This window comes from Dreissena polymorpha, chromosome 7, assembly GCF_020536995.1.
Source record: "Dreissena polymorpha isolate Duluth1 chromosome 7, UMN_Dpol_1.0, whole genome shotgun sequence".
NCBI lineage: Eukaryota > Metazoa > Mollusca > Bivalvia > Myida > Dreissenidae > Dreissena > Dreissena polymorpha.
The window spans coordinates 49,632,025-49,654,512 of record NC_068361.1 but is presented as its reverse complement, the minus strand read 5'-3'; the positions used below and the strand labels follow the sequence as shown (position 1 = coordinate 49,654,512).

The 22,488-nt window shown below is 36.4% G+C and overlaps 2 protein-coding genes across 5 annotated transcripts in view; both read right to left on the bottom strand.

The window, feature by feature from the left end:
- Positions 1-22,488, bottom strand: part of LOC127836931 (sulfhydryl oxidase 2-like) — a 40,219-nt gene that overhangs the window by 13,915 nt on the left and 3,816 nt on the right. For all 4 annotated transcript variants that reach the window (XR_008029006.1, XR_008029007.1, XR_008029008.1 and 1 more), the window contains exons 5-8: positions 21,952-22,088; positions 20,819-21,001; positions 12,548-12,677; positions 11,863-11,979 (exon numbers count right to left, since the gene is read on the bottom strand). Coding sequence is in view for 1 of the 4 variants with exons in the window: in XM_052363578.1 (XP_052219538.1) it covers positions 11,863-11,979; positions 12,548-12,677; positions 20,819-21,001; positions 21,952-22,088 (567 nt within the window). In the remaining 3 variants the exon portion in view is untranslated. The remainder of the gene's footprint in view (positions 1-11,862; positions 11,980-12,547; positions 12,678-20,818; positions 21,002-21,951; positions 22,089-22,488) is intronic.
- On the bottom strand, positions 1,858-5,629 carry LOC127836932 (uncharacterized). Its single transcript, XM_052363579.1, has 3 exons — positions 5,013-5,629; positions 3,177-4,174; positions 1,858-2,630 (listed from the first exon to the last, which is right to left on the bottom strand). Exons 1-3 carry the CDS (start codon positions 5,345-5,347, stop codon positions 2,290-2,292), a joined length of 1,674 nt encoding a protein of 557 aa, XP_052219539.1. The 5' UTR covers positions 5,348-5,629; the 3' UTR covers positions 1,858-2,289.

Below are 22,488 nucleotides of genomic sequence, written 5' to 3'. Positions count from 1 at the left end.
ATTTGTACAAGCACCTTTAAGGAAGACTCTAAAGTAAGACTGTAAGTAAATTTTAGATACTATGAGTCACATGCATTTTTTCAAATCAACTCTTCCTCATGATTTTGAGGATTCAAGGACACTACTGAATCACTCAGGATTCAAGGACACTACTGAATCACTCAGGATTCAAGGACACTACTGAATCACTCAGGATTCAAGGACACTACTGAATCACTTTTAAGTGTTTGTTGTTGTTTTTTTAAAGGGGCCTTTTCACGTTTGGGTAAATTGAAAAAATTGAAAAAAAGATGTTTCAGATTCGCAAATTTTCGTATTAGTTATGATACTTGTGATAAAACAGTTATACTGAACATTAACCATGCTCTAAAATATCCATTATATGCATCTTTTGGCGATTTAAAAACCTAAATATTATAGTGTTGCAGCTCAAACGATTAAATTATTTAGAGGGTTATGTTGTTGTCATTATAAAGCATGTGTATGACAAACTTCAACACATGCCAAAATCTGTGAAATGTTCCTTTAACGTTTCTTTTACACTTAATTGTGGTCGGTGTTTTTTTTTAATGGTTTACTTTGTATAAGAGGTGTGTTATATACAACGACCATTAATTAAAATTGCCAAACATTATATATATAATCAATAAAAGTTATTTGGTATGTAAATAGATCAGTTTTGCTGTAATGTTTGTCACAACACGGATAATGGTGTAAAAGGTGTTGTATACGGCACAAGATTCAATTAAAGTTAATTTATCTTGAAATTAATCATTTTGGTGTAAATCTTAAAAATATATATGGAGAATACAATTAAGCGTGAGTTTTTTTAAAATATAGATTTTTTTTATTGAACTAAACTTTGAAAGTGTTTTTCATTTGAGTGTTTGCATAAATTACTCATCTATAACTCATTAACAGGTCAATATTTGGACTAAGGTATGAGTTGACTACTGTGCGAGTTGACCAAAAAATGTGCGAGTTGACTACCGTGCGAGTTGACTTAGGTACGAGTTGACTGTAAACTTGACCTTCACCTTTTAGCCAAGTTTCATGCAAATGCTTCAAACAGTATCAGGGCATTTTTTCCTGTTTTTGTGAAGCTGCCTTGGCCCCATCCCACCATTTGTGAAAAAAAATAACTGGTTCAAGTCTGGAGTGACTGCTCGCAGATTTATATTTGGCATTATGATTTCACATTGAATTGAATACATCATCCCCCTTTTGGCCATTATTGATTCTTTTTTACTCTTTATTATACACTAAATTGATATCTGCCTGATAAAACGCTACCGGATATATTGTTTTATAAAACTTCAAGAGGAAATTGTTATATCAGCCAATGTTTGGTAATATTACTTGGAATCAACACTTAGATTATCAATTATTGGTACAATATAATCAGATTCAACGAAACCAACAATTTGATACAAAGATGTATTATATTTTTGACAGAAACATTTACAAACACGGCAAAACACATATTTTACAAGTATTAATCGCAAGTGCTCATGACGTCATTATTAAGTAGTCAAACATCAAAAATCATATTCGTTCCCGCTAAAAATGCAGCATTTCAGCGATAATGTCATTATTTCTTTCAAAATGGAAACGAAGTTATGATGAACAGAAAAACAGATTACTGCCTGATCGTATTGTAATATATCAGGCTTGGTGAGAATTAAGGTTTGGCAAGCTTCACCATTATTTTATTCTAAGCCACGCCTGATATCATACAAAACAAACAGAGAGTAACTTGTTTTCCTCTACCAACTCGGGGTTTGGTACACAATTATGATTAGCAAAGCAAAGCGCAAAATGATGGAAAAAAATCATACAAGCTGTAAAACAATAACAACGCATTTCAAAGTTGTTTTAATGTGAAAACTATCTATTAATGACAAAATATCCGCTAGTATCATTGATCCATAAGTATTCCCTTGACTTAAATATATCAGAGCCACTTAAAGAGCAAAAAATGAACCAATCAACACATTGTTACAAATCTAATATATCACTGTCTAAACATAGCATGCGTAATAACATTATTTAAAGAAAAAAATAAGTATGTACACTTCAAATTCATTCTTGAATTGTAACATAACACTTTACACAAACAGCTATTGTCATTTATTTTGACTTATTATTACATGTCAAATATATATATATATATATATATATATATATATGTGTACCATAGCACTTAATGACTAACAGCTATAGTAATTTATATCACTTTATAGTAATTTATATCACTTATCATTACACATCAGAAACAAGAATGATAAGTTATTTCACTTTGTACACCAGGATCTTGTTGTTAACCGATCCCACAATAATGGAGTCAGTGTTGCTGTTGTAGCAGACTGACCTTAGACTATACATCTCTGTAGCCAGAGTGGCCAGCTTCCTACTGCCCTTACTGTCAATCTGTAGGATAGTATCGGACACCCATCCACATACCAGCACCTGGCCTGCAGGTGTCACATGTACACATCTTGGACCTAGCAATTCAGGGTCTTTGAAGATGGAAAGGACTGATCCATCCCTGGCCAGAGTGAGGAGCTTGTCCTGTTTGTAGTTTGTGATATACAACTTGTCACCTGTTGGGCTCACTGCACAACCCCATACTGCAAAACAGAATACATGATTACAATCTTTAGCCATAGTTATGAGTGAAATCAGACAAGCATACTGCATACATGTATGAGTAAAAAATCATGAATTTAGTTGCGTTTGTTACTTTCACTTAAGGACAATAATGTAGAAAAAGAAACAATAATGAAACTTTCCTGTCTAGTACTTTTTCACATATTACAAAAGTAACCTCTTAAAATTATCATCACATAAATTAAGTATTGTTTTTTTAATTCTTGTTTGTTGTTTGCATCAATAAAAGACAAATTGAAGTTTATAATCATAAGTATATAATATAAAAAACAAGCTTAATTACATACCATATTACACCATGTTTATTTGATATCAATGAAATATAAAGAACATGTCAAAAACTATTCTTTTCACAGCCATGCACTTTCTTTTCATAGACCTGTCATGGTGTGACAGTCAATATTTATTAATAACTATTTGAATGAGTAATACTGCAGAATTTAGAGGGTCTTGCTGCTTTAATGATATGTTCTTGATCATAGAGATAAATCCAATATGATTCTTACCTGTCCTTGTATGTGACTTATTCTCGTGAAGTTTGCTGACTAGTTTACCATCCAGCGAGTAGTTGTATAGTTCGGTACCAGAGGTTACAAACAGGTCTCCCTGGTGGGAGGCAATACCCAAACAGTCATGTTGAAACTTGAGCTTTCTGACTTGCACCAGCTGGTTGTTGTTGACTTTGATAAACTTGACCTCTGAACCAACAGTAACACCAACCTCACTTGGTGTGATCTGACACATGCCACCTGGCTTATCAGATACACTACAGTGACTCACAACCTGGTACTGCTTGTTTAGCAGCTTGACTTTCTTATTATATTGGTCTACAACAAGGACTTGTCCACTAGGGAGAACACATATGTCTCTGATACCGCAAGCTTCATCACCCTGTTCCCATACATCATACTCAGACTCTCCATCAATCCTTATGATTTGGTCTGCATTTCCCACTGCAGTCAATGACTGGGCATAGTGTTCAATCTTCCCAAGACCGGACAACTGGGAAAGGTACTGCATTATTTCACTATTAGGATGGAAAGTTATTGAAAATTTTAGTTGAGCAAAGTTCTGCTTTTGATAGTTTTCAAACTGCTGTATTATGTCCTTGCATTTAATGCTGGCTATGAAAGATAGTTCTTGCTTGCTTTTATCGCTTATGTCCTGAAAAGCGTCTCTAAGTTGATTTAATTCATTTCCAAGAGTGGAACATTTGTCAACATCACTTTTTAGAGAGGCTTGCAGTTTGGTCAGTGTATCTTTCATTTCCTGCAGAGTTTTCTTTTCAAGCATGTCTAAGGCTGCAAGTATTTTTTGCCGAGTTTCCTGTATCTTGTGTAACTGCTCATCATATGAACTTTGCACAGACTGAATGCTAGCCTCCTGATTGTCTTGAAGCTTCCTCAGTTCTGCCAAAGTAGTTTGGATAGTAACTAATACTTGTTTGAGGTCTGTAGAGGTATTTTTAACCATGTCAGTTAAAAGCATCACTGTTTCGCATTGCCTGTAAGAAAACATTTTATCTTTATTAAAACCAATAATTAATACATGATGCATGCATACTTATTTTGTACAGATTGATCAATGTAAATCTGATAAAAAAAAGCTTGGTAAAAAATACAAATTCATTGATTATGTACATGTATTTTGTTAATAATGTGTTAATCTTTGTTATTTTGAACCATACATTAACTTTTAAGGCTCATAATTATCATACAAAATAGTGTGACAATTATTGAAACGTCATGGATTCTATGATCTCTTTCTTTTTTAATATTTCACAAGTATATATAAGTGACATTAATGTTTTCAGAGTACAATTTTACATAAATTAAAGCAGGACAATCTTACTGGAGTTTACCTCTAACTAAACTGAAACTTAATATATATATATATGTATGTATATATATATATATATATATATATATATATATATATATATATATATATATATATATATATATATATATATATATATATATATGCTCGCAATCTTAAAATAACATCAGTATTATTAATATTATTTAATTGATTTTAGAATAAGTATTTAAGTTCATTTCAAAGTAGTTTAACGCATTTATGCCTAGTGGACTCTCCCATCCTTATAAATTGGATCAATTTATTTCCAAAATTAGGGATGTCTAGTATATTTATTTCTATATTTAGAATGTTTCTTAAAGAAATTCCTTTAAGCAAACAGCGCAGACCCTGATGAGACGCCATGGCGTCTCATCAGGTCTACGCTGTTTTCCAAGGCCTTTTTTCTAGTCGCTCGGCATAAATGGGTTAAAACAATACACTTTTTGTCTTAAAAGTTTTTACAACAAATATCATACAAATACCTGTGATTATGGAAAGCACAGGTATTGCAGCACAGCTTGCTATGGTCTTTGCAAAAACTTGCAAGGTTTTCTTCTTTGTGAACATCACATTTAAGAAGAAAATCTTCCACCTTCTTGACCACTGGCCATTTCTTCATATCACCCCTTCCATGAGGGGAATGTTTGGTAAACAACTGGCTGTGCATCTGAATACATTTTCGGCAGAAAAACTTCACACACGAATCACAATAGTAATCAGCAGATTGTTCCAATTTCTTGTCTTCGCACGCCGAACACAAAAAGTCTTGGACCCAGTCATTTCCTTTTCCATTGGTGGAATCCGAAAAGGTCGCCATTTCCTTGACCACTGAAGCTTTTTATCTCAAGATCTGTTAATTAACTCAAATAATAAGGTATCCTAAGGCTCATTGATTACTAAACTAATCAAAACACCAATCTAGCTAAGGTCCAGGTCTATCAACACGTAATTTCCAGCTAAATAGAGTTAAAAGATCATAAAATTTAACTTTGTTTTGCCCTGTTAAATCTCAAGTAAACAAAGTAAATCCTGTAACCAGTCATGTGACATGTAGCGTTAACATTAAACCATATTGGCCCATGGAGCTTTAACAACTAGTTTATGTGTACACACAAAGAGGAAGTATTGTAACTCAATGAATGTGTTTAATCAATAAAGAACCCAGTGTAACTTAATAACATGGGTATAAACAAGAATCATTCATCTGTGAAATTCTTAAATTTTTCAAACGGAAAATATTAGGGTTAAAGATTGTGTTTGAATATTGTCTGTACAAATCAGAGAAATAATTGGTTTGCAATAAAGATAATTAGCTATGTACAAATTACAAACAAGAGGGCCTTGGGCCCTAAGGTGCTCACCTGAGAGGCAAATGAATTAAACTATTCTGAAAAGGTGGACAGGTGGACTTCAGCAGAATAAGCATTGAGAGAGTCAAAATGATGCAGTCCTTTTCAAAACTGAATATCATATATTTCATGATTGTTTCAAGTTGGATTTATTTATATGTTATGTGTTTAAACAAAGTTCACTTTTCTTTGCGTTATCAGGTTAAACAAAGTTCACTTTTCTATTGAAATAAGGCAGTCCAAGAGACAGCTATATACCCCTCTGCCACTCTTCTGACCTTCAGGTTGTCTTCTGGACCTTTAAGTTTAAGTGATTTGACTAATGACTTCTGCACATTGTCTCCATGACTTTAACATTTCATGAACATCCGTCAATGGTTTTAGGATGTAACGAGAGGACACATACCTATGACCTTCTGCAAATTTTTTCTATTACCTTTTAGCCAAATTTCATGACAATGCTTAAAAGAATAAAGAGACCTGGATAAAACGATTAAAGAATGTGCATGAAAAGGTTATGTCATGGACAATGTGCAGATGATCAGATTTGTGTCCACCCCGTATCTCCTAGGATATAACAAGTGGACACAAACCTTTGAACTGCTGCACATTGTTTTAATGATCTCAACCTTTTAGTCAAGTTTCATACAAATGATTCCAACAATAAGGACACCTGGATAAAACACAAAAATAGAGAGGCTCTTGACCTTGAAGTATGACTTTGACCTTAACCTTGCTAAACAAACCAATCCTTCATACACATCGTTTCAAGACCTAAATATTTCATGCGAGTTTCTTGAAAATCCATGACAAGGTGTGTGAGGAATATGGCAGCCACAAAAAGATTATGGACAGATAACCCTTTACCAATTATATCCGGATATTGACACATAAGTAGTCCCTTAGAAAGTTACATTTAGTTAAATACCTTCCTTACTAAATTCAAGTTTTAAAGGCTTCATTTCCAACACTTAGATACTGATGAGCAGCAAACAGCATAAAACCTGAACATTCTGCAAGTTACTCACAGGCTGTTCTGGTTTTATGCTGTTTGCACATAACCACTTTGTTTCTAAGTGGAAAAGGGTTAAGGAAGTGACTATTATCCCTTGTCTCGCTTGGCGGTCCACCTTTTATAAATAAGTGCCCCTGAGATATCTTTACCATTATGGTTTTACAATGAACGGAAAATTCCTACCCCTCTCTGAGACTTTATTGATTCTTAATGACTCTATCAGACACTTTATTGATATCTTCCTGATATAACGCTACCTGATATATTGTTTTATCCTGCCTCTGTTGCAAACATTGACCTAATAAAGCAGGGTCGGATAAACTACTGTAAAACTATTAAAGTTCGTGTGGTACGAATTTTCATGGATTTCGTTGTTCCACTGAACCACGAATTCAAGTACCAACGATTATTTTTACATTTTTAATCCGAAATCGGTCCTTTCCGAATGTCATTGCAGACATTCTCTAGTGTTTTCGGTTATCTGAGATATTTGATTGAGATATGCTATGTAATACAATATGTTGTTTTCTTGATAAGTGTTTGGGTAATAATACTTTTTAAATCAAGCACGGAATTTAAACTGTACATCAACGATTGTTCTCTTATACGTGACGTCGTAAAATTAACAGTTTGCAGATTTATCACATATGTCAATTAGTGCCAATTAAAGTTAAAAGAGACATAACGTATTTTGGGGACCTTATTACTCAATTGTTACTACTAGGGGACCGATTGAGCAGAGAATTGCAAATATTGTCAAAGCAACATTGATGGCAATTAGCGAGCGGGGATCCACAAGATCGTCGCTTATTCGCTCTTATCGAGAATTATCGGCAACACTTTCATGCTTCAGTGCACATTAATCACAAGCCTTGCTGTCAACACACATTAGCAGATTATTCTTCGTTATTACTCTGGTTGTCTAAGAAAAGTTTAATTATTATGACTGTCAATCTTCCCCGAAAATTTGAAATCCACGAAATTACGTGTCAACGAATTAGTTGTTTTTTATTAAACCACGAAATTTCATACCGACGAATTTCTATACGTTTACAGTAGTTGATCTCCGGCAGTACCTCACGTGACCGCGATCTAACTGTAATTATGTATTCCTACGCGCCGATTTACATGTTCTAATATTTGATTTTTGAAATTTATTGGGATGCATCATGAATGTTATTGTTATGTTATATATCATCCTTTTTTTTCTCCTTTAAAATATATTGCCGTATCAGCTTTCCGTATTTATCATTTTCATTTACTTGATTACATAATTTATGACGTATCTATCTAGTTTCTCTTAGGATTTTAGGAACAATTTTGACGTGGTGGTTTTAACAGTATTTTATTTAATACTTTTAAAGCATCGAACGAATCATAAACGTATTTCGGACTGTGTGTTTGTCATTCATAATTGTAAACTTCGATAGGAATAAAATAATTCGCTATGACAGGATTCAGGGCCCTCACACTACTTTGGGGGAAGGGGTCCACAGCCCTTAGGAGGGGGAATTTTCGCGGTGTTTCCATTTTTGGGGTATTTTTTTACTTACTCTCTCATTATTACATTTGTACATGTTTGCACTATTTTTCATTGCATTTTTCATAATTTAGTTTGTTTGCAAAGATTAAATAATTGAAATAGAATTGAGATATAATAATCATGAGACACATCTTTTTATAAAAAAAAAAATGGGATTATGATTTCATAAATCAGGTTTTGGGTCAGAGTATAAAGCATTGCAACGCGAAACAAATTAATAATTTGGAGTGTTCTGTTGTTGTTGATATATTTTGTTAAACTACCAGGATTACTTATATAAAGTATAAAATACAGTTGGTATTCAGAAGAATGGCCGAGTGGTCTAAGTGGTAGACTTTTTACTCCAGGACTCCAGGGGTCAGTGGTTCGAGCCCTGCTGAGGGTTACCTTTGTTTTTTTTGTTTTTTTTAATTCTGGATTTTTTTACTGGAGCTTTTTGTATCCATTGTTTACATTAATCAATATAAAGCATTTAATGACAAACTTCAAAACATGCCAAAATCTGTGAAGAGGTCCCTTGAATACTCCAACAGCATAAACATGAATCATATTTACAGCAAAGAACAGCAAAATAAAAATGTTTTAAGATCTTTGATATATATAAGACAGTTCTTGAGTACTTATTTGATTTATATCACTATAATTTGAAAGAGGTGTGTCACAGAATTCAACATGCCGCCCCCCTTCCCACCTAGCATGGGAGTTTTAGTTTAAGAACTAAACACTATATCTTTTCATGGGTTATAATATTCCCAAAGTATATGAAAATCCTCCCAGGGTGGTAAAATAACTAACAAGACTATTGCCAAGCAATAAAGTCCCCTACCGGCTCCACCATAAAAAATTGTCAGAAATTCCACCATTGTCGGAATTTATTTTTGTTCTTGCCATAGCAACCAGTATTTTTGACGTAGGCACAAAATGAAATGACGTGCGTAATGTCCATATTGCCATCTATCCATGTTTCAAGTTTCATGAAAAAAATATTTAGAACTTTTAAAGTTATCGCAGGATCCAGAAAACCACCATTTTTAGCAGTATTTTTAGTCTATTTGTTACCATAGCAACCAAAATTTTTGACGTAGGAACAAAATGAAATGATGTGGGTAATGTTCATATTGTATTCTATCCATGTTTTAAGTTTCATGAAAAAATATTAAGAACTTTAAAAGTTATCGCAGGATCCAGTAAACCACCATTTTTATCAGTATTTTTAGTCTATTTGTTGCCATAGCAACCAGAATTTTTGACGTAGGAACAAAAATAAAATGATGTGCATAATGTCCATATTGCCATCTATCCATGTTTCAAGTTTCATGAAAAAATATTAAGAACTTTTAAAGTTATCGCAGGATCCAGAAAAGTGTGACTGACTGACGGACTGACAGACCATAAGTCCCCTCCGGTGAAACCAGGATGGGACAACAAGAGCACCCCATAACGGGTGCCAAAGCTCGGCTGCGGTTGCAGTTTTGAATAAATGAAAGGTTGTCAGAATTTTTATATATTTTTTTTTTTTTTTTTTAAAGGTCACAGTGACCTTGACCTTTGACCTATTGACCCAAAAATGTGGCATGTAGAACTCATCAAGGTGCATCTATATATGAAGTTTCAAAGTTGTAGGTGGAAGCAATTTGATTTTAGAGCCAATGTTCAAAACCTTAACAAAATGTTAAGGTTTTAGCACAACGCAGACGTCAGACGACACGACAAGCTGGCTATAATAATGACAATACCTCGGGTTTCTCCGAAAACGCCGAGCTAAAAAATCACTGCCTCCTTTAGGGCATACAAATACTTAAGTTAGTATTAGTCTTTATACATAACAAATAATGTACACAAATATCAACTGACACTACAATTTAAATATTATTTTAATCTGCAACAAAAATGTTTAATATTTTTTTGCCATATTTCAAATTAAACTACAACGTGTGACAGTAAATACATATTATACACTTACTGCTACCCATCCAAAAAAAAGCCACAAGTTGTAGGATGAATAATACAATCTCAAACAAATTTCAGTCATATTTTGTGCCCAAAGATAACATTTAAAAAGTTACAATTGTTCTTAAAAGCTTTGAAACTATAATTATGCCCCTCTTCGCTTTCCATCATCTTGAATCACATACATGTAATAGACAATATTTAATGTTCTTTCACTTTATACACATTTATTCACATACCCTTAATTCAAATAGATTCAATCATAAAATATATGACAATAGTCATCATATTACCTGTACTATACAGTAAGTCCACGTTTAAATGGTCTCAATAACTACCATCATATTTATTCATTTCCTGAATAATGAAAAGAAATATGAGCAATCTCCTAGCAACATAACTATGTGACAGACTCTAGGGATCGTTTTACCATATAGTCACTAATAAAATATCTGCAAGAAACTCTTTAATGTGATTGTGTATTTTATCATACCACCGCATTGATATCTGCCTGATATAACGTTGCCTGATTATTTTTTTATATCATGGTCAACAGGAAGTTCTTATATCAGTCATGTGTGGAAGATAGTCACATTACTCGGAATCAACTATAAAGTACTCATTTTTAGTAAAATCGAATCAGATTGCACAAAACAAACAATTTGAAACACAAAATGTAACATAAACAGCAAAAAACAGTTTTTACAAATATTAAGCGCGCGTGCTCATGACGTCATTATTAATACGTCAAACGACAAAAGTCATATTCTTTCCCGCTAAAACTGCAGCTTTTTAGCGATGCTTTAATTATTTCTTTAAAATCGGGGAATATGATAAACAGAACAAGAGCCCCGCCTTTTTTTTCCAAAAATAGATGAGCTAAAAATCAGATAAATATCAGAACACATTTCGTAAAAGAAGTGTGTAAAACGGTTATTATAGAGAAAATTTGTCATTCCAAGGGGCCATAACTTGGCCAAAAATCAATGGACTCACAAAACTCAAACTTAATCTGCAAGTCATGTTGGTAGACTCACATTCTAAAATTTCACTAAATATCTAAAAGCGTGTCATAAAAAACTCCAAAAACTGAAAACTTTTAAGTCTAAATTCCATAACTTCGCCAAACATTTATTGACCAGAACAAAACTCACACTTAATCAGAAAGTCATGTTGGTTGACCCTTATGCTAAAAATCCACTAAATATCTGAAAGTGTTTCATAAAACAAAACAAGCGCAATGCTAAAGGTTTGGGTTAATTATGCATCATCTTCTTGGTTTTCTTAAATGCATTTGCGTTAAGTGTCGTCCCAGATTAGCCTGTGAAGTCTGCAAAGACTAATCATGGTCAACACTTTCCATTTTTATGGAATTTTTTGTTTAAATGAAGAATCTTTGAACAGAAAATCAAGTTTGGTGTTGGAACAACTCTTTACGCATTTAGTCATTTTCACAGAGCAAGGCTTAACTGTACCTGGAGCTGATCTATTTTATTGAGCCAATCTTCCCCGGTGATCCCTGACTTCACGGTCTGTAGCCACGCCCACAATTTCTCCAGGAACCCCTCAAGCTCTGGTTCCCCCGGGAAATACTGCAAATAGAGCAGGGCTGCAACCATATGGCAAAAAAACAAACCATGTACTCTGCACGCACACCAGAACAAGGACCAGTACAAAAGTTATCAAGTCAATAGTCAATTGAGCTTTAGCTTTGATTAAACAGTGTGACATGAAAACATACAGATACCTGTACAAGGGCTGCCACAAAAGTTGTTAAGCATTCACTTTTTAAGGCTGAAATATAGTTTCACTGGAACAAAGTTCCAACAGTGAGCTTCACACATACCTGAACAAGGCCTGCCATAAAAGTTAAAAAGTCATCAACATTTTGCGCTGCAATATTTGAACGGGAGTACAGTTCAATCAGTATGAATACGGCACATACCTGAACAAAGTATGCCACAAAAGTTGTCAAGTCAACAACATGTTTTTAATAATTGAATAACTGAATTGGAACACAGTTCTATCAGTGTGAATTCTTGCTGCACATACCTGAACAAAGCATGCCACAAAAGTTCTCAAGTCACCAACGTTTTTTTTTATAATTGAATAATTGAATTGGAACACAGTTCTATCAGTGTGAAGTCTTGCTGCACATACCTGAACAAGGGCTGCCACAAAAGTTTTCAATGCTGCCAGCCTAACATCACTGATCTGCTGACAGAGAGGGATCTCCTGACGGAATGCGTAGTAAAGGGTGGACTCCAGGTCTCTCATGTACACAGCAGGCCTGAAAAGAAAAGAGATCAGATCTGGACTTGCTTAGAGGCTGTATTCTTGAAACAGCTTGTGTGGAATCTACTTGTGTGAAAACAAAAGCGTGTGTGGAATCATCTTGTGTGGAATCACGTATTTATCATAAAATCCAGTCCAAGACTTATACATTGTAGTTTGACTACAATTATTCTCAAGCAGACTTTGTCTAGATATTGAGTATTTCATGACTCTGTTAAACATTAAGTTGATATCATTACATTAACATACAATAATCTTATCAGATGCATTTTTGCGTCCAATTAAATTGGAGCAAACATAATGCATTGGCTTTTATTTAAAGACTTGTGTTTAAGATTTGTTAAAGATTGCTAACAGCCAAGAAATCAAGTATTTATAACTCTTGGGCCATCGGCAGATTTTGTCACAATCAAACTGTCAAGAATTCGAGTCTTGTTCTGGGGAAACCGGGCTTAACACAGGTGGGTAAAGTGTCATTCCAGTCTGCACAGACTACTCCGGGACAACACTTTTTGCTTTCATGGCATGGTATCATTGAAAGGTAGTCTCTTCTTAGAAACAAGAGGGCCTGAAAGGCCCAAAGTCGCTTACCTGAGATTCAAAGGAACTGACCTGTTCTGTGCAACCCAAGATGTCATAAGAAAAAAATGTTCTTACCAACTTTCGTCACTAGTGAACACCCTGGCAGCCACGTTTTTCTACAGACCAAAACCATTTTCATACACATCCAAGATATCATTTAAACAAATATTCTGACAAAGTTTCATTAAGATTCATGAAGCCATATAAGGAAAAAGGCCCAGCCCCTGGTGGCCATATTTTTAAAGCAACTGGAACCATTTTCGAACTTGTTCAAGATATCATGGGGACAAATCTTCTGACAATGTTTCATGATGATCGGATAATAATTATGGCTTCTAGAGTGTTAACAAGGTTTTACTACATGTATAGCTATATAAGGAAAAATGTCATGCCCCCTTGACAGCCATGTTTTTCCACCAACCGGAACCATTTTCATAATTAATCCAAGATATCTTTGGGACAAATCGTCTGACCAAGTTTCATGATGATCGGACAATGAATGTGGCCTCTACAGTGTTAATAAGGTTTTACTCAAGCAATAAATAGCCATATAAGGAAAATGCCCCGCCCCCTGTTGGCCATGTTTTTAAAACAACCAAAACCATTTTTGAACTCATCCAAGATATCATTGGAAAAAAATTTCTGACCAAGTTTCATGAAGATCGGAAAATAAATGTGGCCTCTAGAGTGTTAACAAGGTTTTACTACAGCCATATAAGAAAAAATGCCCCGCCCCCTGGCGGCCATGTTTTTCAACCAACTGGCATCATTTTTGAACTCGTCCAAGATATTAATAGGATGAATCTTCTGACTAAATTTCATGAAGGTTGGACAATAAATGTGGCCTCTAGAGTGTTAACAAGGTTTTAATAAAGCCATAAATAGCCATATAAGGAAAAATGCCTTGCCCCTTGGCAGCCATGTTTTTAAAGCAACCAAAACTATTTTCAAACTCATCCAAGATATTATTGGGAAAAAATCTTCTGACTAAGTTTCATGAAGATCGGAAAATAAATGTGGCCTCTTAGAGTGTTAACAAGGTTTTACTATAGCAATATTAGGAAAAATGCCCCGCCCCCTGGCGGCCATGTTTTTCAACCAACCGGCATTATTTTTACACTTGTCCAAGAAATTATTGGGATGAATCTTCTGACCAGGTTTCATGAAGATCGGACAATAAATGTGGCCTCTAGAGTGTTAACAAGATTTTAGTATAGCCATATATAGCCATATAAGGAAAAATGCCCCGCCCCTTGGCAGCCATGTTTTTCAAGCAAACGTAACCATTTTCGAACTCATCCAAGATATTATTGAGTCCAATCTTCTGACCAAATTTTATGAAGATTGGACAAAAAATGTGGCCTCTAGAGTGTTTACAAGGCAAATGTTGACGCCGCACGACTGACAAAAGGCAATCACAAAAGCTGACCATGAGCACATTGTGCTCAGGTGAGCTAAAAATTAAATAAAGGCAAAAAGTGTCATCCCTGATTAGCCTTTGCAGACTGCACAGGCTAATCTTGGAGGACAACTAACCCACAGGCATAATGCCCACTTTTCATAAAACAAATTTTTTAAATAAAATTCATTTTAATTATTAAATACTTACCTGTTATCTCATGCTTATACTTTCCAAGGGGAATTAACTCATCCGGAATTTTAACTGGGAATCCGCCACCTCAATACCGTAATTCAGGCCAGGTTAAACATAGTGCAATGCAACCTAGCCAAAAATCGGTAACCAACCCTCAATATTCTTTCAATATATATACAAAAATATTAATCGAATAGCGGGGTTGGAGGTGGGACTTACCGATAACAGGTAAGTATTTAATAATTAAAATGAATTTCATTTAAAAAAAATAATTTAATGTCATAAATACTGACCTGTTATCTTATGCTGATTTTGCAGCTGCGGTGGGAAGGTTCGTATATATTTTCCCAACACAGTAGAACCCATAAACAGGGTTATCAGCTAATGATAGCAAAACCCTAAACAAGGGTTATCAAGTAATCTTCGTTAAAACGGTATTAATTATGACTTCTCGGACAGAGTAATATGTCTATGTCGTAAAGAAGACACTACCGTTAGTGAAACCACAACAAGCCCAAACATATACAAATTGTATTGTTGGCACTTCAGAAAACGAAGATAAAAAGATGACAAAGGTGGTCGGATTCCTCCAGAAAACAGCTTAGAGCACGTCAAAAAGTGGGGTGTGATTAATATATGCCAACAAAACAGACAGAGCTCTTAATTCATGCGGTCAGATCCTAAAAAGGAATGAATCCTTAGATAGGATAAGAGTAACTTTCCTTAGTCAAGGTCTAACCCCGAGAAATAGAAGCCGCAGACACCAGTTTAAGAAAAACTTGGAAACTTGAAGGTAGAGCCATATAGAGGACTTGATATTAAGCAAGGAATCCTGGCTGACACAACAAAGTGAAAACGACATTAGATCCAACTGGAATTGGTCGTATTCAACAGAAAAAGCATGAATTTCACTTCTCCGTATGGTAAAAGCCATAATAAGAAGGAAAACCGTCTTAAAATTATATTGGAACTGTTAATAAGCCTGATGAAAAAGGTTCATAGGAAGCTCATTAAGCATCCCAACATGTAACACAAGTCAAAACCGCTTAAGAAGGTAAAGGAACGAAAAACATAGTGTTGACGTTCCATAGTTTGGATCAGTTCCAAAATAGGTAAGACAGCACAGAGTTGCGATGACTTACACAAAACAAGGTATACAAAAGCATAATCTCTATCCTTTGATGAAGAAAAGAACAAAATTTCTTATCATCAAGAAAAAGATGAGAAAAATCTCTATGTATCTAGCAGAGTGATTAAGGTAATAACTTTGCTCTTGAATACCCAGTCAAAAATGAATTTCCATAGAACCTTTATACAGTTCTGATGGAATTATCCTTGCACAAGTAACAAGGATTGAAACTCTTAACAGAAAAACGTTCTTCTGTAGAGATTACTAAAAGTAAATAATGGCCAGACATGTAGTGGCACATGTTTGGATCAGTAAAAATATGTCTCTCCGAGATATGATATTTGACCTGAGAAGAAGTTTCCTGAAAATAATTGTACAGGAGCCTTAAAAGGTCGTAGAACCATAATCCCATGGTTCTTTAAGTATATTGCATGAAATTATGGCAAAAACTCAGTTATTGCAAAAACTCACCAAGAAGGCAAGATATTCCAGTTTATGTCAATGGACGAATGTATAACAATCACACACCCTGCTGGATCGATTTCTGTGAACTGCATTATTGACGTTGTTCAGCATACCGGTATATACTGCGATATACGATCGCATAACGCATATTACTAGCGTTTGATGATAAACAACATTCTTCGATATACTATGCAGTACACCATGCAAATTCACTGCCGCGCATGCGCAATTACATTATTTGAACCCAACGGAAAAAATAATTAGACAAAAAGAACTGCAGGTCAAAACGTCCAACAGGGCGTTCAGACGACCTGGTATGAGTAAGACGATAGAGAAAATTTGTTGTTCTTGCAAAGAACGAATAAGTTCCTGATTTCCAGATACAAGGAGTGATAATATGATCACCTCCGTGTCTGTAAGTAAACCACGACCGATGTGTGATAGTTGAAACCATCACAAAGGAATCGTGAAAATGTGTTGTAAATGAAAAACAGCTAAAAAGAATTTTCGCTTTTCAAGATGTAGATGTGCAGGTGATATTCATACGAATACTACATAATTGAGTAAATCAAGATACGTTGTTCTATGTGATCGTCCATAACCTTCTCTGCTCACATCTGTATAAGATGTAAGGAAGGTTGTGGTAGAATCAACTATATTCTTGCCAAGATAATCTTCTAGTCTAGACACCACTGAATAGTGGTAAATAATGACAAAAAGATGGAAATCTGTGTCATTGAATAATCCCGAGATTAATACAATTAACTTAAAAATAAAGCTGCAACAGACGTAAGAAAAGACGTCTCAGCAGAAAGACCGGTGACCGGACCGGTAAATACCGACCGGTGACCGGAACCATTTGTCAAGGATGGGTGGGCAAAGAAATCACGGCAAGCCGAACTTTCCCACTCCAAACACACTTGAAAATTGGTAGAATAGGACAGTGTTTAACACTTATAAGTTTATGACCTATCTACAGAATAATGCCTCTTCTTGAACCAATAACAGGCGCCTTTAAAATCCTGGATAATACAGGTCGTGAAGTCATCGATTTGCGAAGTACGGAAATATGATTGACAGTGGTACCTCCGGAATCGGAGGTGTGATGGCAGAAAAAGGTGAAAACCCTAGGAGTAACCTTAAGGGGGTCCACGCTTGCCGGTAGAATGCATGGTAGTCTTAAATTCTGACTTGATTAATCCATTTACTTCAAGACTCCTAACCGGGACAAATTCAGAGAGGAATACGACCAGTACTAGGAAGACGGCCTGTTATGGCCAGAAGTGTAATAGAAGAATAACTTTAAGATGAGGTCCCTCCAGATCCTAGGATCTCAGTTCAATAGCTCCCAAGCCATCTACAAGACTGTAGCCGCTATGAGGTCAATCTGATAGGCAATCCTATGTATCAGAACTCTTGTTGATTCCAGTAGCTTGAAAATATGCACTGTCGTAGGAGCAATAGAAAAGCAGAAGTCGATACAAAATGTCGTCTTGCTAATCCTGCTAGCGTCATTAATGTGTCCCAACTGTTCCGTGACACTGACTGCAAAATCTGTAGCCGACAGGTAAAGGCGGTTAAAACAATTCATCCTTCGGGTCTCGAACATCAATTAATAGAGGTCAAATAGTAATGTTCGACCTCAATGCTAGTCTCCGAGCCCAGTTCAGCCGATCTATCTGCAAGACCAGTAGTCTGCATGTAGCCGGTTGAGATAGAAGTACAAATAACAGATATAGCATGATTTGGTAACCGTGGCCAGTAGAACATCAGTATTGAAAAACACAAAAAGTCATGTAGATTGTTGAATCCATAAAATATAGTATTCAATACAATCATAGCCAGGGGTATACAACTAGGTAATGTAGACAATACCCATGATACTAAAAATTGACAGATGAAAACACAGTGGAATACCGGTAATTGGTAACTGGTGACCGAAACCGGACCGGTCAATGACCGGTAACTGTAGCCAGGTGAACAGACCAGTCATAATATGACCGGTGATGTTACCAGTTAAAGACCGAAAAATGGTGGAAGCCATATGGTCTGATATCAATGTCAAGCACTGCTCGGAAAAGAAGATCGTGCCAAAAATCCAATCCGATGGCGATGAAACATCACTTATTCTGACTGGTGACCAGTGATCGGTGATATGACCGATGAATGGTGACCGATGTCCGGTGATCGGGACCGGTATAATATAACTGCGTCAGAATGGAAATATCTGGTGCAGAAGAATGACCATCCACGAAGTCATCTGATAATGTTAACCGGAAAACAACGGTAGATTATCAGTATTAATAGGCATTAAGTGTCCTTGTAGTCGTAGTGGAGAAAAGAACAGCTTATCCCGAAGCCTGAAAGTAAAACAAACTAGTGTTCGTATACAACTACGGCTCGGTGACTGCAACATGTGTGGATGCCATAAGAAAAACCATCACACGTGGAATGGAGACATGATATTCCTAAAGGAATAAAATGGAGAACGTCGATATGACCAGTAGGTTCATTAACGCCTACGTGAGAAGTGGCGACATCCATATAACTGCGATGCCGAAATATTGTTCGGCTACGCTGGAAATATTGTCTTCTACAATATTGTCTCCGTGAGCATTGACGTGATTGCTTACGAGCGTATCAACGCCGAGAACTGCTCAATGAAGGAGAGGTATGTTCGATAACTATCCTGTTGTGCTCAATGAAGTCCGCTGATGTCTACGTGAAGGTTGACAACGTCCTCGTTTCCTGCGATGTCGAGATCTGGATCGGCCGAGATGTGGATCGGCTGCGATGAGACCGAGATCTTCTAGAATACCGTCTCAGTGAGTGACAACATGATCGCTTACGAGAGCCGCAACGATGAGAACTGCTCGACGAAGAAGAGCGTGTCCGATGTCTACTCCTTGATGAAGAGGATGTATTCGACGACGAATAGTTCAATGATGAAGACCGAGTTATTCTTCTTGACCAGTGACTGGTGTTATCGGTGGCAGGCCTAACTGATGACTGTTGACCAGACCGGTGATCAATGACCGGACCGGACCGGTGACATGACCGGTGATCAATGACCGGACCAGTGACATGACCGGTGACCGGACAGGTGACCGAACCGGTGACATTACTGGTGACCGGACCAGACCGGTGATCAATGACCGGACCGGTGACATGACCGGTGACCGGACCGGTGATCAATGACCGGACCGGTGATCAATGACCGGACCAGTGATTAATGACCGGACCGGTGATTAATCACCGGACCGGTGACAGGACCGGTGACCGGAACGGCCGTCAGACGTCGATCAAAGGTCCGTGATCAACGTCCCGGGTGACGTACCAGTCATATCATAACCAGTGTTGTCACAGATGCGAAATGGTCCGGCATTGGTCGATGTCCTTGACCAATGCCATCGGGCACAGACCGGCTGACGGGTGTCGCCATATGGTCTGATGTTGACCGACTGTCTAAGAGACTTAGCATAGTACGGTCGCGATCGTGCCCGATACCCGGTGACTGATACTGCAACTATCATCCATGATCTGCAAAGTCACCGGGTATTTATCCACTCTTGTTTCTGCGACCATCATGTAGTCGAATATATGAAAAACAAGAGCAAAGCATATTCAACCATAAACTGGTCACAGACCAGATTATCATACGGCACATAAAATCATTATTTGACCATAATGAAAATTATAATAATACTGCCGTAGAACATAAATTAAACAAAAGTTTAATTCAAAACAGATGAAAAATAAAATGACGATCAATTAGATTGTCATACGGAACGTTAAAATCATTATTGCACACAATGGCAAATGATAAACAATCTGTCAATAGAAAAACACGCTTTGCACGATCTCGTAACACATTAGAAGAACATGCTTTGCACGTTCTAGCAATGTATTAGAAGAGCACGTTTTGCACGTGGTCGTTTGCGTCTGAAAACACCCAGCATGGTAGAAATAAACCATTGTTGGATAAAAACAAACATGGCTTACCTTTTACAAATGAAACAAAATCCATTAAATCCACACAAATTAATCCGAATGAGAAATAAAAAGATAAATAACATAATTTATCCATTCATAACCCCAATCAACCAAGTGAAATAAATCGAAAAACAATATTTTAATTCAGAGCCGTAAAAGACACATATACACCTGGTCGATCCGGAAAGAATATTGAGGGTTGGTTACCGATTTTTGGCTAGGTTGCATTGCACTTTGTTTAACCTGTATTACGGTATTGAGGTGGCGGATTCCCAGTTAAAATTCCGGATGAGTTAATTCCCCTTGGAAAGTATAAGCATGAGATAACAGGTCAGTATTTATGACATTAAAACATGGCTCATTTTTTCATTACTTTTTTTGATCTTCCAGGTTTTCATTTGTATCAGGTGAGTCTTCATCGTTCTCTAAAATATTGAGCAGTTCTTTTTGCAGGAATGCCTTTCTAGCTTCTACACTCTTCTTGCCAGATTCTAGTTGAGCAGGGGACAGCAATCCTGTCAGGGCTTTGACCATGCTCTCACGAGAGTTGTCAGTCCTGGAACCAGACAAGAAAATACTGGTTATTACCAATTCATGTACACAAGGGTTTGCACTGTCAATTGACATTGTCGCCATGTATGACAATTTTTATTATTTTGTACAGTACATGTGCGCCGAAACAATTTTATTCAATGCTTTACAAAGGGCTTCCATTGCTTTTCTATCAGATACAAGGTTATCAGTTTTATTAGTGATATCCAGTGCAACAACATCATAAAACAACAGAGAACAAAGGGATCTAGGCACCTCACATGAGTTAATGATGATATGAATTTGCAAATATTTATTAAGAAATCCCCCTATCAAGTTTTAAAGAGTGGGCAAATAAAAGTGACCTCTAGAGTGTTAACGAGCTTAGACCTAACATTTGTTCCATGACCTTCAACCACTGAGCGTATATATATCTCACGATCATCTGTACAAATATGTAAATCCTCCCAGGCTTTACAAACAGCACAAACAAAGCCGCCCACACACAAACTGAGGGAGGGACTACTCTATGCCCTCTAACAGGGGATAATTACAATGTTTTTGCTTAGTGAATCGGTCCATTTTTAGGCCCCAAGTGAACTTGAAAGCAATCCCCAGTAACTGGTCGCATACTTGAGCCTGATTTTTTGGTCAAATTTGGAGCTGATTTTCCCAATGTCAACAAGTATGTCTTTTCTAATATTCCCAAATGGAGGTTCCCCCCATATTCCCATATAGAGGCCCCCCCCCCTCTTGCAATTACAATGCAACATTAAGTTAACATGGAACCTTTAAAATATCAAGATAATATTGAAAACAGTTCCTCTCAATTTGTAAGTATTAGTTAACAAAAAAAAAAACAACAACACCAGTGTCCCAATTTTAGCCAAAACTACTAAATTTTCCCAATCCAAAGGACCCAAGCCCCTTTCCCACAATGGTGACTGAAACCTGTGCAAGTTCTTTAATTTGTACTTTGCAAGGTTGGTGAATGTTCCATCCCTGTTGATGAGGAAGAGGGCTGGTATGGTGGTGACCCCAAACTTCTCCACGGCCCCGTGCAGCATACGGCGCACCAGGAGGGGGCGGTACTTGAGGGTGTCCAGGATCACCTGGAAGGCATACACAATTGCGCTCAAGACACTTAAGAATGGTAAGCTCCATAGGCAAAGCATTTGAGTCATTTTAAGCTCTGGTAAAAGGGGGCTTAATTCATGTGCGTTAAGTGTCGGCCCAAGCTAGCCTATACAGTCTGCACAGGCTAATCGGGGATGACACTTTCTGCCTGGATTTAATTTTTGTGTAGAAAATACTTCTTTTAAACAAAAAAAATCCATAAAAGTGACACTTGGTCATCTCTGATCAGCCTGTGCAGACTGAATTAAGCCCCATTTTCCCAGAGCAAGGATAATTTATTTAAAAATAGCAACATTTATGTAGTAATTTGAAATATTTCAATAAAATAATGAATCAAATAAACCTCAATAGCTCAAGATCTAACCAACGTATTCA

Bases quoted from the DNA above. Each gene is read 5' to 3' on its own strand.
- LOC127836932 (XM_052363579.1), bottom strand. From the start codon at position 5,347: ATGGCGACCTTTTCGGATTCCACCAATGGAAAAGGAAATGACTGGGTC. The intron at 4,175-5,012 runs GTATTTGTATGA...GTTTTCTTACAG, and splicing joins TGTGCTTTCCATAATCACAG to GCAATGCGAAACAGTGATGC. The intron at 2,631-3,176 runs GTAAGAATCATA...TCTGTTTTGCAG, and splicing joins TAAGTCACATACAAGGACAG to TATGGGGTTGTGCAGTGAGC.